This window comes from Pseudorca crassidens, chromosome 20, assembly GCF_039906515.1.
Source record: "Pseudorca crassidens isolate mPseCra1 chromosome 20, mPseCra1.hap1, whole genome shotgun sequence".
NCBI classification, from domain to species: domain Eukaryota; kingdom Metazoa; phylum Chordata; class Mammalia; order Artiodactyla; family Delphinidae; genus Pseudorca; species Pseudorca crassidens.
In genome coordinates this window covers 43273507-43290100 of record NC_090315.1, presented here as the reverse complement: position 1 = coordinate 43290100, position 16594 = coordinate 43273507, and the positions used below count along the sequence as shown (strand labels likewise).

Below are 16594 nucleotides of genomic sequence, written 5' to 3'. Positions count from 1 at the left end.
TAGAAATGTCTTGTATGGACTTCCCTGGTGGTGCAGCGGATAAGAATCCGTCTGCCAATGCAGGGGACATGGGTTCGATCCCTGGTCCAGGAAGATCCCACATGCCGTGGAGCAACTAAGCCCGTGCACCACAACTACTGAGCCTGCACTCTAGAGCTTGTGAGCGACAACTACTGAGCCCGTGTGCCACAACTACTGAAGCCCACGTGCCTAGAGCCTGTGCTCCGCAACAAGAGAAGCCACCGCAATGAGAAGCCCGCACAGCCCGCACACCGCAACGAAGAGTAGCCCCTGCTCACCACAACTAGAGAAAAGCCCACAGACAGCAATGAAGACCCAATGCAGCCAAAAATAAATTTAAAAATTTTAAAAAAAGTTCTTGTGTTACATTAGAAATAGCTTAAAATATTTTTTCTTATAATCTTAATGAATTTAAGGCACGTGCAGATTTTAGCTGTGGACATCTTAATACCGTCACTGTTTGTTAAAATACAATTTAAAAGGGGCTTCCCCCAGGACATGGAAGCAACCAGTGTCCATCAACAGATGAATGGATAAAGAAGATATGGCACATATATAAATGGAATATTACTCAGCCGTAAAAAGAAATGAAATTGTTATTTGTAGTGAGGTGGATAGACCTAGAGACTGTCATACAGAGTAAAGTAAGTCAGAAAGAGAAACAAATACTGTATGCTAACACATAAATACGGAACCTTAAAAAAAAAAGGTTCTGAAGAACCTAGGGGCAGGACAGGAATAAAGATGCAGATGTAGAGAATAAAAATGCAGATGTAGAGCATGGACTTGAGGACACGGGGAGGGAGAAGGGTAAGCTGGGAGGAAGTGAGAGTGGCATAGACATATATACACTACCAAATGTAAAATAGCTAGCTAGTGGGAAGCAGCTGCATAGCACAGGGAGATCAGCTGGTGCTTTGTGTGCACCTAAAGGGATAGGATAGGGAGGGTGGGAGGGAGATGCAAGAGGGAGGGGATATGGGGATATGTTTATACATATAGCCGATTCACTTTGTTTTACAGCAGCAACTAACACAACATTGTAAAGCAATTATACTCCAATAAAGACGTTAAAAAGAAATAAAAGGGGCTTTCCCTGGTGGCACAGTGCTTAAGAATCCACCTGCCAATGAAGGGGACACAGGTTCGAGCCCTGGTGCAGAAAGATCCCACATGCTGCAGAGCAACTAAGCCCGTGTGCCACAAGCTACTGAGCCTGCGCTCTAGAGCCCGCAAGCCACAACTACTGAGCCCATGTGCCACAACTTCTGAAGCCTGTGCGCCTAGAACCCGCACTCTGCAACAAGAGAAGCCACTGCGTGAGAAGCCCACGCACCGCAACGAAGTGTAGCCACACTAGAGAGAGCCCGCACATGGCCAAAAATAAAAATAAATTTTAAAAAATTATTTTTAAATACAATTTTAAAAAGACATGTTTCATATGTATAGTTTTATCAGAAAACAAGAACAGGATACAAAGAGGAGGGAAGGTTGTAAAAGATTAATGATGGCAGTGCTTGGGGTTCAGACGGCCTCCTCCCCACGCCTGCGCACACCTACCCGAGGCCACGATGCCGGCCTCAGCGACCCCAGAGCCCGTTCTAACTCCTTCGGGCGAATGCCCCTTTGAGCAAAGAAAGCCCTTTACACAGGGAGCAGTGAGATTAGAGGATTTCCCCTTCATATTGCGACTTTCCACTACTTAAACAGGCGCACACTTGCTATCCGCTGCCCTTTGGAATGTGGGTGAGCAGTGGCCGGCGAGAGACTCGGCGTGGGGGCGGTGCGACCGGAAGTCCCGCCCCACCGAAGTGCGCCGGGTATTCTCGGCGGGAAACCAGGTCGGGCGTCGTGCGAGGCGGGCGGCGAGGGAGAAAGGGAGAATCCCAGGGCGCTGCGACTTAAGGGTAAAGGCCACGGCCTCCACTCCCTGCGCGTTTGGGTCCTGCCTCAGCCCCGCCTCGGAACCCGCCCGTCGCCTCCTGTGGAAGGTCTGGGCTGCAGAACGCCCCGCTCTAACCTTCTTAACCGACCCACATGAGGGGATGGGGCGATGAGGCCTTTCTGAGGAGGCGGTTGCCCCGGGCTGAGGCCCGCACAGGGAAAAAGAGAATTGTCACGTACCACTTAGGCGGCTAGAGCCTGGCCGATTGTACTCCAGAATTCTCGGGCTCCTCCCTAGGTGGTTCTGATGTATGAAGTGGGTGGGCGCTGCTGGGGCAGTTGTTTCTCAGATCGGGGGGTGGGAACCTGTGTTCCGCATCACCTGAGGGGGAGGGCACGTTAACGGGACGGACATTCAGACCCACCCGCTGCCCTGCCGGTGAATCGCCCGTGGTGGAGCCGGCCTCGGGTCGCTAACGAGCGGCCACGTCCCTGCAGGAGTTGGAGAACCCTGGTCTAGGAGGGAAGGGCCCGAGGGACCACCTGTGCTCTTCAAAAGGAGTTCCTCCAGCTCTTTAGGTGAGCCAGGTCGTGGTGTTAATGAGCGCAAATGGACGAAACAGGGTGGAGTTAGTCTTCTCTCCTGGGAAAGATGTCTATCGGTTACCTGTGGAAACTGGGATGAGGTGATGAGGGTGAATGCGGAACGGCTGCTCCAGTCTCCTGAGGCCGGGAGTGTTGATGTTGTAGTGAAATGGCTCCTGGTACCCTCAGCCTGTTTCTGGACCTGATCGACTGTTTTTTCTCAGTCTAAACTATTGTAACAGAAAGTTTACGTTACATTACTTGCATCTTGGCCGTTTCTCCCTTGCCTCTCCTACTTTAGGGGAAAGTTTCCACTTGGTATGAGCCCAAGCTGGGGATCCACTGTCAACAACTTAGTGGTGGCAGATATGGTGGGATTTTCAGCCCTGCCAGCCTTATGCACAGAAAGATGTCATTTATCTTTCAGATATTTTGAGGGTGCTATTTAGATTTCAAAAAGCTTTTCATGTTAACATTTTCTAGGCCACGTAAAAGAGGAATGTTCAGCTCATTTTCTTGCTTAAATTTGAATTTAACAGTAGTGTTTTGGGGAATTGATTGAGCGCAAACTGTAAGTAGGATAGTTTCTTCCTGTTACCGGGAAAAAAAATCCCTTTTTCCCCCTGTGAGAATACAGTAAATAATTTTGAAATCTTGTTCATGGCAGTCTGCATCTATTCACTAAGTTACTGAAAATACTTAATAATATGTTTTATTGGGCAGATGATTTTGTTCTTGGGATTATACTATATTTTATACTTTTAAATATAATTTTATAGTTATCCCTCCCTTAGAAGTCATAACGTGTCCTTTGCTGTGGATGTTTTTAAGCATGTAGCAGGTAAATAGATGACTTGTATTAATGCTACTAGATATTTGGCAAACTTTATCTTATTTTACTGTGCAAAGTAACCATTTATTAGAAAACAGTATAAGAAAGACAGGCAAAGGGGAACAGAAGGTAGTTTGTGTTGTCAGCTTCAATTTAAAACATATCCCTCTTTAAATATGAAAATTATATTAAAAAGCAGAATAGATTGACTAATTAAAATTAAGGAGATAGTCCTTAAACTCCCTCACAAAGCAAAAACCTCCATGTGTGGTACGTCTTTTTTTTTTAACAGGCTGTTTTTTAATCTAGTCTTTTTCCAAATCCTAACCCATTTGCTCAAAGATAATGCAGCCTTTAAAAAAGGATGTAAATTTTCCTGTAAATTTTCATATATATATAGTATAAATGAAACAGACATATAGTATGTTTGTTTATAATATGTCTCCAAATTATATGTAGGAGGCAGTATAACAAGATAAGAGTGTAGCCCTTGCCTCAGATTTTCTTGGTTCCCATTCTAGCTCTGGCATTTACTAGCTGTTTGAACTTGAGCAAATTGTTTACTTTCTCCTCATCTATCTTTATCCTTACAGCTCCCTTGTAGGGTTATTGTAAAGACTAAAAAGATAGTATTTATAAGGTTTATAGGGGTTTATAGAGCCTGGTCTATCATTGGGCTTGCTGAACATTAGAAGCTTCTATTATAAAACTCGTGAAAAATGAAAAACAGTGAAATAAAACACCACCAGCTAAAGACAAGAAGTGTTAATATGTTGCTCTTTTCCATCAAGTTTTATTTTATGTTTGCCTCTACATAATTGGGGTCATACTGTAGATAAAATTTTGAGTCTTGCTCTTTTGATTACATTGTTTTTGTTGTTGTTTTTTTTTTTTTTTTTGGCGGTACACAGGCCTATCACTGTTGTGGCCTCTCCCGTTGCGGAGCACAGGCTCCGGACGCACAGGCTCAGCGGCCATGGCTCACGGACCTACCCGCTCCGTGTAATGTGGGATCCTCCCGGACCGGGGCACGAACCCGCATCCCCCGCATCGGCAGGTGGACTCCCAACCACTGCGCCACCAGGGAAGCCCTTGATTACGTTGTATCATAAGCATTTTTCCATACTGTCAAACATTTCAAGTAAATGTCAATATTCTTGTAACAATATCCTGTCCTGTGGATATACTATGATGTACCTACCCATTCCTTTTTAAATGGAATATTTAGGTTAAAAAAATGACAAAACTAGTAAATATTTGTATATTACTTTATAAAAGATTCTCATATTTATCATTAAATTTTTTGTTTGGGAATTTTCAGTTTGAGAGTTAAAATGAAAGAAAGGATAATTAACTATCTCTCTTTAACCACCCAGTGCTTTAGTAAATAAGAATTTTAGAGTTTTGTGAGTCCTGAATTATAGCTCTAAGAAATTAATTGGACTCTGATGTATTTTTCTAAAAAATCAGTTTAGCATTTTAAAGAATGTGAGAGGCCGTATCAGGGTTGCCAGTTATTTTTAAAATTCATCTAATGAATATAAACAGAGGTTTAAGCTTGAAAATAACCATGAGTTGTTAGAAAAAATTTTAGTATTAAGCTAAGCTTGTGAAGAGAAATGCACATCTAAAGAGTGTGTGCATATTTGTGTTTTAAACCTCTGGTTCATGGAGGAGTGCCCAATCTGAAATCATGGGATAAAAATTTACAGAAAAGAAAATAAGGAAGGAGAACCAGAAGTGGAGCAACTAGATTCAGTCAACCAATCATTCCTGTGTTTGTTTAATAAAATGTGTTGAATGCCTGTAGTACTTGAGTGCGAGGTGCATTTATGTATGTTTTCAAATTTAATTCTTGTAACAACTCTATGAAGTTGGAAATTTATATTTTACAGATGAGGAAACTGAGCCTTAGAGAACTTAAGCATACCTAATACCACACACCTAATAAGTTTCAGATTCAATCTTTGCTCTTCTGGTTTGAGAAAACTATTCTTTTCCTACCCCTTTGCATATATAATTCTGGAATTCTCAAAATTGATTTAAATTGAGAAAATACCTTTATCTTATAGATGAAATATAGGTAAAAGAATGCAGACAAGCATGGAAAGTGAGGACACAAAGAAAATACAAGGTGAGAAATTTATGGATCATATATCTAGAATTTGTTTTATAGTGTATTTGTGGGATATACTGCAGATTATCTGACAGGCTCCAGGAAATAAAAGAATTATTCAGCAATTTACATGAATATTTATTAAGCATCTACTCTGTGCCTGTCACACTGACTTCAGGAAACTGACATTCTAATGGAAGATGGCATGTTGATAATTAGAATATCATATGATATCTGATTTAATGGAGGTATATATAAGAACAGTGGAAACCTGAGAGGACCACCATCAAATTTCAGAGCTGTCCTCAGAAAAATGGAAATTTAATTCATGGGCATAAAGGAGGTTAACCAGAGAGGAAATATTAAAATAGAAAAGGATGGGGAATAGTATTCCCTAATGGACCCCATCACATCAGGGTTTGACTGAGGAAGAGGACCCTCAAAAAAAGACCGAGAAAAACATTTCAGAAAGGTCAGGAATGTGGTATTTTGGAAATCAGCCTTAGGAGAATGCTTTGAGAAAGATTACCCAAGAGCCTCAGTGTTAAGTATCACAGATGAAGACTGAAGTATCCACTGGATTTTTCATTTAGGAGGTCTTTTGTTTTATTAATAGTAAATTTAATAGATTTCAGCCAGATTGCAGTATATTGAGGTCTGGGTGGGAAATAGTCTGGAGACAGTATGAATAGCTTACTCTTCTTAAAAGCTTGTCTGAAGATATATGGCATTAACTAGAGGGAGGATGTAATGTTAAGGAGTCTTATAAGAGGTATAGAGATAAGAGAATATGTGAAGAGGGAGTGGGGATTATGGAGAGGGAGAAATTGAAGAAACTGGAAAGACGGGATAATTGCTGGAGATGCTCCTCTCAGATCATTTATCACACTATGGGAATTACTTACATCCTCTTCTGTCTCTATCACCAGATTGTGAGTTCCTTGGAATCAGAATCCCTGTCTGATACAGAGTGGATGCATAGTAGACATTCAATAAAGATTTGTTATATGAATATATTTTAAAGAAGGTCATAGGCCTGTAATAGTGCCTTTTGAGTTGTATGCGAGAGAAATACAACTCAAACTAGTTCAAGAAAAAAAAGGAAACGTATCAGTTCATACAACTGGGAAACTCAGAGTTGTGAGGAAATGTTCTCCGAAGGAACCACAAGAAGGAAGAGGGAAATCATTCTGGGCAAGAAAAAAACTATAGTACAGTTGAACCTTGAACAACATGGGTTTGAACTGTGTGGGTCCACTTATATTCAGATTTTTTTTGATAGTACTACATGATCTGAGGTTGGTTGAATATGAGGATGTGGAACCACAAATATGGAGGGCGGATTACAAATTATATGTGGGTTTTCAACTGAGTGGAGGGTCGGTGCCCTTAATCCCCGTGTTGTTCATGGGCCAACTGTAGTTGTAGTCATTGCAGGATCCCAAAACACAGGTGAATGTGTTAACCATGAACAGGATGGGAGCTGGGTCCTGGTGTGATATTGTAGAGGAAGAGGTAAGAATGGGTGTGGCTGCAGATATTTTTGTAGGAATTCTGTGTTGTGGAAAGTGTTCTGGGAATTCTGTGAAGGCCTAACATCTGTGTCTTTTTGACTGAGAGTTTATTATAGCATTTATAACCTGCTTTGCCCAGAGAGCAAGGCCGAGACAGAGATGACAAATAATTAACGGCTTATTCTCTGGAATCAGCCCTAAACAACTGACGGGAGCTGATAGATAAATACTCTTCACACTTTCACTGGGATGACTCTGAGACACATGGCTCTACCCTAGCTCCCAGAGTTTCCTGGTGGGGTTGCTTGTGTCTACCTTCCCTTTCTGTTTCATCTTTTCAAAAAAGTACTTGCACTCAAATTTTTGTTTCATGGTCTACTTCTGGGAGGCCTGAAATTAAAACATGAAGTGGAAGAGAAAGAGATGAGGTTTGAAGAGAGCTGAAGATTTGGAGTAGCCATTGAGGAAAATGGGAGAATCAACAGAAGGGAATTGGAGATGGAGCTGACCATGTGGGGTTGCTGAGTAGAGTTGGGGGGTGTAACCTGGAATGCATACCAAATATCTGCAATGGCATAACTGCTTAATTTTTTTTTCCTTTTAGCAATGCCTAAATTTGAGCTGAAAGAACAGAGAAAAGAAACTGTTTTGAGTCACAATTAGGATTATAAAACATGTTTGGTAGAAGGAGAAGGGGTCCAAGGAATCCTAGCAAGATAATGGTTGAGGTGATGAATCATGGGATCTGGGATGAAGAGGGAAGGAAATGAAACCAAGTCTCTGAGAACATGAGTAAAGGAAGTAGAGATCATAGGGGTCAAGGAGTAAATATAAGAATAAGGAAGTAAGCCAGTTGAAAGAATTAGGAGTAATATTCAGAAAATGAAATAATGGAGTTGAAAATATCAGTGGTAGAGCTGTTCTGACTAATGAATGACAAGGGTCCAGATTTGGCCTTGGAAGTGAATAGCCAAATTTACATACAGTTTGCGACTTGCAAAGGAGAGAGACTGTGTCTTTCCCAGCATCCATATCAATCACCCAAAAGAACTGTGATTGGGGCCACTTCAGTCATTACGTCAACTGCAGAGCATACCAGTAATTAAAAAAATATATACATATACCTACAAATTTATTAAGATGTAATTGACATACCACGTAATTTACGCATTTAAAATATACAGTTCACTTGTTTCCATATATTCACAGTGTTGTACAACCATCACCACAATCAATTTTAGAACATTTTCATCACCCTCAAAGAAACCTGTACCCTTTAGCAGTCACACCCCCCACACACACACCCCTGTTAACCCTAGACAACCACTAAGCTGTTCTATGTCTCTAAATTTGCCTATTCAGGACATTTTATATAAATGGAATCATATAATATGTGGGCCTTTTTGACTAGCTTCTTTCACTTAGCATAATGTTTTCAAGGATCATCCATGTTGTCTCAGTATCTTCATTCCTCTTTTTTGTGGAATGATTCCATTGAATGGATATATCATATTTTATTTATCCATTCAAGAGTTGATGGACATTTGGGTCTCCACTGTTTGGCTATTATGAATAGCGCTGCTATGAATATCCATGTATAAGTTTTGGGGTAGACATATGTTTTCATTTCTTTTGGGTATATACCCAGGAGTGGAATTGCTGAATCTATGGTAAATTTATGTTTAACCTTTTGAGGAACTGCTAGACTGTTTACCAAAGCAGCTGTACCATTTTACATTCCCACAGCAATGTATAAGGGTTCCAATTTCTCCAAATCTTTGGTCAGAATGTTAGACTATTTTTGATTATAGCCATCCTAGTGGTTGTGAAGTGGTATCTAATTGTGGCTTTAGTTTGTACTTCCCTAAGAACTAATGATATTGAGCATCTTTTCATATACTTATTGACCATTTGTATATGTTCTTTGGAGAAATGTCTATTTAAATCCTTTGCATGCTTTTTTTTTTTTTTTTTTTTCTTTCTTTGCATGCTTTTTAATTGGGTTGTCTTTTACTGTTGAGTTTTAGGAGTTCCTTATGTATTCTGAACACAAGCCCCTTCCTTATTGGATATATCTGATTTGCAGATATTTTCTTTCAGTCTGTGCGTTGTCTTTTTACATTCTTAATGATACCTTTTGAAGCTCAGAAATTTTCAGTTTTAAGTCCAATTTATTGAATTTGCTTTTATTGCTTGTGGTTTTGGTATTGTAAACACTTCAGTTTTTGTTTGCTTGTTTATTTTCTTCAGGAGTTATTGAAGGAGCTAGCTTGCATAGCCTGGAGAAGATAAAAACCCAGTTGTAGTTATCAGTAGGTGCTTTGTCTGGGAAGGGAGGGATTATGATAGGAAATATTAAAGTATGAAAAAGAAGTACAGAAGGAATTAAGAAAAGTACATAAAAAGTTTCTGTGCCTAGAATTGAAAATCACCATGCCCCATCAAAAATCCTCTTTGGCTTGTTATTGATGATGAATGGCTTATTGATATCTGTACAGTCACACTAACCTTCTTATGGTTTCTATTAATGTAGAACATGATCAATAAAAGTTTGCTGTTACTCCAAGACAACTCAGTGATAACCTTTGTACTATGATATTTTACTAACAAATTGAGTCATGAATTATTTCATTGAACCAAATTGCCAGTTGAATTTCTGTCAAGAGGAAGACTAATTGATTCACAATAGATCTTAGTTGTTTTTTTTTAGTGTGCTTCTCTATATTTTTTTCCTCCTTTCATCCTATATCTTTGAAAACTTTAAATATTAATTCAAGCATTATGTCAAAGTCTATGTACAATTTTATTTAAATCCTTAAAACCAAGACAAGAAATTGTTTAAAGGCTATTGTAAAGAATTTTATAGGGAAATGATTGTCTGTTGTTTCCTTTTAGTTGTAAATAAATATGTTTTTTTTTGTTTTTTTGTTTTTTTTGCGGTACGTGGGCCTCTCACCGCTGCAGCCTCTCCCGCTGCGGAGCACAGGCTCCGGACGCTCAGGCCCAGCGGCCACGGCCCACGGGCCCAGGTGCTCCGCGGCACGCGGGATCCTCCTGGACCGGGGCACAAACCCACGTCCCCCGCATCGGCAGACGGACCCCCAACCACTGTGCCACCAGGGAAGCCCGTAAATAAATATTTAAACTTTGTATTTTGATAAATTTTAACATGTGTATATACCCAGCATTGTGTAAACATCAGCATAATCAGTATAGTGAACATAGCCTCATGTCCCTTTGTAATACCTCCCTTCTATGCCTTCCTGGACCTCCTTTCCCCAAGCAACCACTGATGTGCCTTCCATTACTGTAGACTAGTTTGTGTTTTTTCAGTATGTGGAATTGTACAGTATACTATCGTATACTCTTCTTTGTGTGTAGTTTATTTCACTCAGCATAAGTATTTTGAGATTTATCCATGTGGTTGTATGTATGAATACTTAGTTCCTTTTTATCGCTAAATAGTATTCCATTGTATGGTTATACCACAACTTCTTTATCCATTCATCTGCTGATGGACATTTCAGTTGTTTACAATTTTTGGTTATTACATATAATGTCACCATGAACATTTGTGTACAAGTCTTTGTATGTACATATATCTCCTTTTATTTTGAGTAAGTACTTAGGAGTAGAATGACTGCATCAAATTTTAGGTGTATGTTTAACAATTTATGAAACTGCTAAACTTTCAAAGTGGTTGTACTATTTTATGTGTCCACCAGCAGTATATGAGAGTTATAGTTCCTTTGTATCCTTGTCAAAATATGTTGTGGTCAGTCTTTTAAATTTTAGTCATTCTAGTGGGCATGTAATAATGTCTCCTTACGGTTTTAATTTGCATTTTCCTAATGATTAATGATGTTGAGCAGCTTTTCATGTGCTCATTTGCTATCTGTGTATCTTTTTTGTCTGTTCAAATCTTTTGCTCATTGTTTTATTGCTCTCGTTGAGTTTTGAAAGGTCTATATGTTTTCTGGATATGTTTTTATCAGATATGTGCTTTACAAGTATTTTCTCCATTTGTGGCTTATCTTCACTTCAGAAAACACTACTTTTATTTTAGAGGTATTTTAAAAATTTATTTATTGTATTTATTTTTGGCTGCATTGGGTCTTTGTTGCTGTGCGCGGGCTTTCTCTAGCTGTGGGGAGTCGGGGCTACTTTTCATTGCAGTGCGTGGGCTTCTCATTGTGGTGGCTTCTCTTGTTGCAGAGCATGGGCTCTAGGCGCCCAGGCTTCAGGAGTTGTGGCTCGCAGGCTCTGGAGAGCAGGCTCAGTAGTTGTGGTGCACGGGCTTAGTTGCTTCGTGGCATGTGGGATCTTCCTGAGCCAGGGATTGAACCCGTGTCCCCTGCATTGGCAGGCGGATTCCTAACCACTGTGCCACCAGGGAAGCCCCTAATATAGTGTATTTTCATTTTCATTCAGTTCATTCTAAATAGCAGATATTTAAACCAATGTGGCTTTAATTAAAGAGAATAATATTTGGATTTTCTTTTCATATATTTCATGCAAAGGGAAAATCAAATAATTATAAGAAGTTCATTTCAAGTTATATTATCTAAGGAACATCTTTCTTTTACATATCTTTATTGCTTATTAGATTTTTTAAAAATTTTATTTATTTATTTGTTTTTTGCTGTGTTGGGTCTTCGTTTCTGTGCGTGGGCTTTCTCTAGTTTCAGTGAGCGTGGGCCGCTCTTCATTGCGGTGCACGGGCCTCTCACTGTCGCAGCCTCTCTTGTTGCGGAGCACAAGCTCCATACGCGCAGGCTCAGTAGTTGTGTCTCATGGGCCTAGTTGCTCCGCGGCATGTGGGATCTTCCCAGACTAGGGCTCGAACCCGTGTCCCCTGCAATGGCAGGCAGATTCTCAACCACTGCGCCACCAGGGAAGCCCCTGCTTATTAGATTTTAAAAAGTAATACATATTATTTAAAAAGCAAATACAAAGATATGTATTTAGAGTGTGAAATTTAAATGGTTAAATTTTGAAAGGAAATGTTTGGTTTAAAATAATGAAATTTTTGTTCTTTAGGAATGAAGACTGACCTGAACTTATTATTGGAGTGTCTGAAGTATCAAATGGACAATGCTTTTTCGCAAAAGGAAGCTCTGGTCACTATTCATTCAATTTGCCAACAAAACAGTAAGATATGATAGTGAATTTTTATTTGTGATTCTAGTTGTTTAGTATTGTGATATATGAAATATGCATAGTTCTTTCTCTTCTACTCAGTTATTTTACATATTATGTTACTGGGTTCATGTGATTTATTGTCCTTAAAATAATAATTACAATAAATATTCTTCTTTGTTTTGTCTGCACACTCTACAGGTAATGCAGGTCTTTATTTTCGGGAAATTGGTGGTTTGATGTTTGTAAAAGATCTTGCAAAGTCAAGTGAACATAGTATGGTAAAAGAAGCAGCATTATATACATTAGGAGCTGTTGCAGAACAAAATGGTAAAATAAGAAAACTTTATTTCACTATCCTTTAATCATTGTGTTATACTTCAACAAACTACTAAAAAATAATTTTAGAATTCAATTCCTTTTTTACATGTCTGGATAGTTTTTTCCAGGTATTTTATTTAAATTAATGCATACCAAAGATTTTATTTATCTTATTAACTAATGAGGGAACGAGTGAAATGTTACAACTGTTTCAAAAGTAATGGCAAAAAACAATACTATAGGCATTTGGGAAAGCTGAAATTTAGGAATAGGCACATAACTGGTCAGTGTCTGCAGGTTAAAAATCAATTATGTTCTACCAGTCGAAATGTTTTGCATTTCTGTGGACAAGAATAACTTGCATTAATATCAGTTTTCTACAATTTACAGAGTTATAAAATAGCCCAAAGACAGTAAAAGACAAATAATCTAGAAGGGTGTGCTAGACAGGACATTCAGTAATTGTTATCATCCATTTCAAAATCTTTCACAATTTTTCTTGCCATTAGTTGGAAACATTTTTTTTACTTTGTCTTTTACTATGCTTTTTTTTTGCCATATGAATGTTTTTTATTTTTATAAAAATAAAAATTCATCATTCTTTCTCTTTTTTGCTTTTGGATTTTGAATCATAAGAAAATTTTCCATACTCCCAGATTACAGGGGAATCCACCCATGTTTTCTTTTGGTACTTGTATGATTTTATTTTTTAGTTATACATGTTTTATTCTTTTTGAATTTTCCTGGGATATGATGTGGTGAAGGTTCCAGTTTTATCTTTTTTTTAATATGGCAATCCAGCTATCCCAACACTTCTTATTAAAAGTAGATCTTTTTCACATTGATTTGAGATGCTACCATTATCACTTAATGAGTCTATTTCTAGTTTTTCTATTCTGTTCATTATCTATATATCCAGGTACTTGAATCAAAATATGAAGATAACTTACAGCCATCTTACATGTGGATAAATATGCTTTCTGTATGGCCAACAAAAACATGTTTCTGTAGCATACCTGAAATGAGGTTAAATCTAAACTATTAGTTTGTCAAATAACTTTATATTCTTATATTTTCAACCGTTAAATATTTCTTCACCACTTGTTGAGAACCAAGCTGTGTGCTAGGCATTGGGGATAAATAAGACATTGCCTTTGCCTTTGAGAGTGTCTAAAAGCTATTCTAGACACTGGATATATGTGTTCAAATTATTTTTTAAAAATTCTGCTTATTGCATGATTATCACCAAAAAGCCTCTCCTGTCGTGTAGGTATCATTTTTGTCTTTGGGAAAGATATTTTTATATCTAGAAAAGTCTTTAAAAATACCACAAGTATCATTTGTCCTTCTTTTCTAAAGCAGGTTTCTGAATTTTCTTAAATTTTTCTTTGGCTATGTTTTGTTACTTATCGTCAATTTTTTGGTCATGTTTTATTTTAAATTTTTGTTCAGTTAGGCTTTTATTGGAAATTCTGTGAGATTGCAATACATGTTTAGAACCTAGTCAACTACTTCTGATTAAAATATTGCTTCTTTGGTCTGTTAATTGAGTAAGCACATAAGTTTGTCAGAATTTGTTTTATGACTAATAAATGTCAGTGAAATGAGAATTGGTTGAGAATTGTCCATATGGCAATTTTATATTTTGTTCAGCATATTTTAAAACTTGTCTGTGCTAATACATAGAAATTAAAATTATATTTTCATATTTCAGTTTACTGTCAGCAGACTTTGTGCACTTCAGAATTGTTTGAAGACTTAACTTGGTTCTTATCTAACAATGATTCAAACACAAATTTGAAAAGAATGTCTGTCTATGTTATTTTGGTTCTAGTTTCAAATAATAGTAAGTACATTCTCTTATGTTATGGAAATATTTTTAAAATAATAAATTGGAACAGTCATTATTAGTCCTTTTATTCTAGTCTTTATGTCAGTACCTTTTTTAATCTTACTAACTTCTGAGAACTACAGCTTTAAAGAAAAGAGAATTAATAGCATGCATTTAATTGTTTGATATTTATTAATTTAGTATTTTAAAAAATACTAAAGTGATTTGCATTATTTAATTAACATTGAAAAGAAACAGCTTTAAAAGCAAAAGGGGAGCGTTTAATGAATTAGTTTGGTTGATTTTCCACTGAATTGGCCATTTAATTATCATTGTATTTAAGGTCATTTTATCAGTCAGCAATGGTGTTAAATTTCATGTATCTCTTGGCGAAAGTTTTACTTTGTTTTTGTTGTTGTTGTTTTAGTTTTTATTTTGGAACAATCTTAGATTTACAGAAAAGTTGCAAGGGTAGTGTATAGAGTGTTCCTGTATACCTAGGCTAAGGTTGCCCAGGCTAAGGTTATTTTATTAACATTGCTTATTTAAATCTTCAAATTGTTAGAAATATTATATGCATTTTAAATGCTTCTAGATTTTATTTTTTCTATTTTTATGTTTTGAATTAATTTTTTTTCTATTTTGGAGCATATTTTGGTATTGTAACACAGAACCATGCAAAATAAGTGTTTTGCAATTTTTAGAGGAAATTTGAATACTATCATTCTCTAAACGTAAGTAATGTATTTTCCGTAATAATCTTGATTACAGATTTTTACCTACTGTAATTCTTTATTGTACTTTATAATACTTTAAAGTGACTGAAAGTTATTTATTAAAAATACTACTGGGCTTCCCTGGTGGTGCAGTGGTTGAGAGTCCGCCTGCCGATGCAGGGGACACGGGTTCGTACCCCGGTCCGGGAAGATCCCACATGCCGCGGAGCGGCTGGGCCCGTGAGCCATGGCCGCTGGGCCTGCGCGTCCGGAGCCTGTTGCTCTGCAATGGGAGAGGCCACAACAGTGAGAGGCCCGCGTACCGCAAAAAAAAAAAAAAAAAAAAAAAAAAAAAGCTACTTAAAAAAATACTACTTAAATGTTGTTCTCCATTTCTACAAAATTATTTTCTAAACAGAAGTCATATTCATGTAATATATGGCTATTTTTTTAAGGGACTGGACAGACGCTTGTGAGAGAAACAGGTTGTATTTCAGTTCTATCACAGTTGTTCAAGTAAGTAAATATACATTTCTTGTTATTAATTATTGATTTCTTAAGACCTTAACACATTTGTATTAATTACTTCCTTTTCTATTTAACCTAATAGGACAGTCCTTTCAAAATATGAGTTGAATTTGTCAGATGAAAATGTTTTCCAGAGTTATCAGTTGTGGTCTTCAGTGTGTAGTACTCTGTGTGTCTGTGTCAACAATCCTCAAAATGGTAATTATCTCAAATATTTACATATAAAAATAAAGATAAAAACAAATAAAAAACTGATATTTTCCAAGTATATTAAAATATGATTGCCTTTTTCTCCTTTCAGATGAAAATCAAATGCTTTGCTCTTCACTTTTTCCACATGCTAATGACTGGCTAATAAATTGCACGAAACCTGAGATAATTCGCCCTATTTGCTCATTTATTGGACTCACTCTTGCAAATAACAGTAAGTATTCATTATTCTCTAGGTTATACTTTAAAAAACATATTTTAAAGCATAACAAAAACCTATTGAATTAATGAATTCCAGTAAGTTGTGTCATTTTGGATCCATTTATACTATTGTATAAGTTAAAATCTTATACATAGAAAATCTTAAAAATAGATGTTGTTAAGAAGATATGGGAAGATGGTGGTGGCAGCATAGTTTTGAGTCTTCCCATATATCCTCACAAAACAGAACACCTACACAGCAAAACTGTAAAAACCCACAGAGAGTGTTCTCTGACCACATAGAATTAAATTAGAAATTAATAAAAGTAAAACATCTAGAAAAGTCCCTAATATCTAGAAATTAAGCAACACAGTACTAAAAAAACCCACATCAAAATAAAAATACAAACCTATGAATCACAAATCATAAAGGAAATTAGAAATGTTTTTAACTTAATGGTAATGAAAACACAAAATTAAACAGTGGGATGCTGCAAAATCAGTGTTTAGATGGAAATTTATAGCAATAAGGCTTGCATAGGAAAGAAGGAAGGTCTCAAATCAATTATATTAGTTTCCACCTAAGAAACTAGAAATCAGAGCAAGTTAAACTCAAAGTAAGCATAACAAAGGCAATAACAAAGAGAAGATTAGCAATCAATGAAATAGAAAAAGAACAGAGTAATCAATTAAACC

The 16594-nt window shown here is 37.2% G+C and overlaps 1 protein-coding gene across 6 annotated transcripts in view; it reads left to right on the top strand.

The window, feature by feature from the left end:
• The first annotated feature begins 1852 nt into the window (after positions 1-1852).
• The window catches only part of TERB1 (telomere repeat binding bouquet formation protein 1), a 46598-nt gene continuing 31856 nt past the window's right edge, over positions 1853-16594 (top strand). For 4 of the 6 annotated variants that reach the window (XR_010938921.1, XR_010938922.1, XM_067718302.1 and 1 more), the window contains exons 1-9: positions 1853-2484; positions 5395-5456; positions 9917-10080; positions 11993-12103; positions 12293-12421; positions 14127-14258; positions 15415-15475; positions 15570-15685; positions 15789-15911. Coding sequence is in view for 2 of the 6 variants with exons in the window: in XM_067718302.1 (XP_067574403.1) it covers positions 11995-12103; positions 12293-12421; positions 14127-14258; positions 15415-15475; positions 15570-15685; positions 15789-15911 (670 nt within the window). In the remaining 4 variants the exon portion in view is untranslated. Of the gene's footprint in view, positions 2485-5394; positions 5457-9916; positions 10081-11992; positions 12422-14126; positions 14259-15414; positions 15476-15569; positions 15686-15788; positions 15912-16594 lie in introns of those variants that run through there. The other 2 variants (XR_010938919.1, XR_010938920.1) reach the window with 2 other exon arrangements.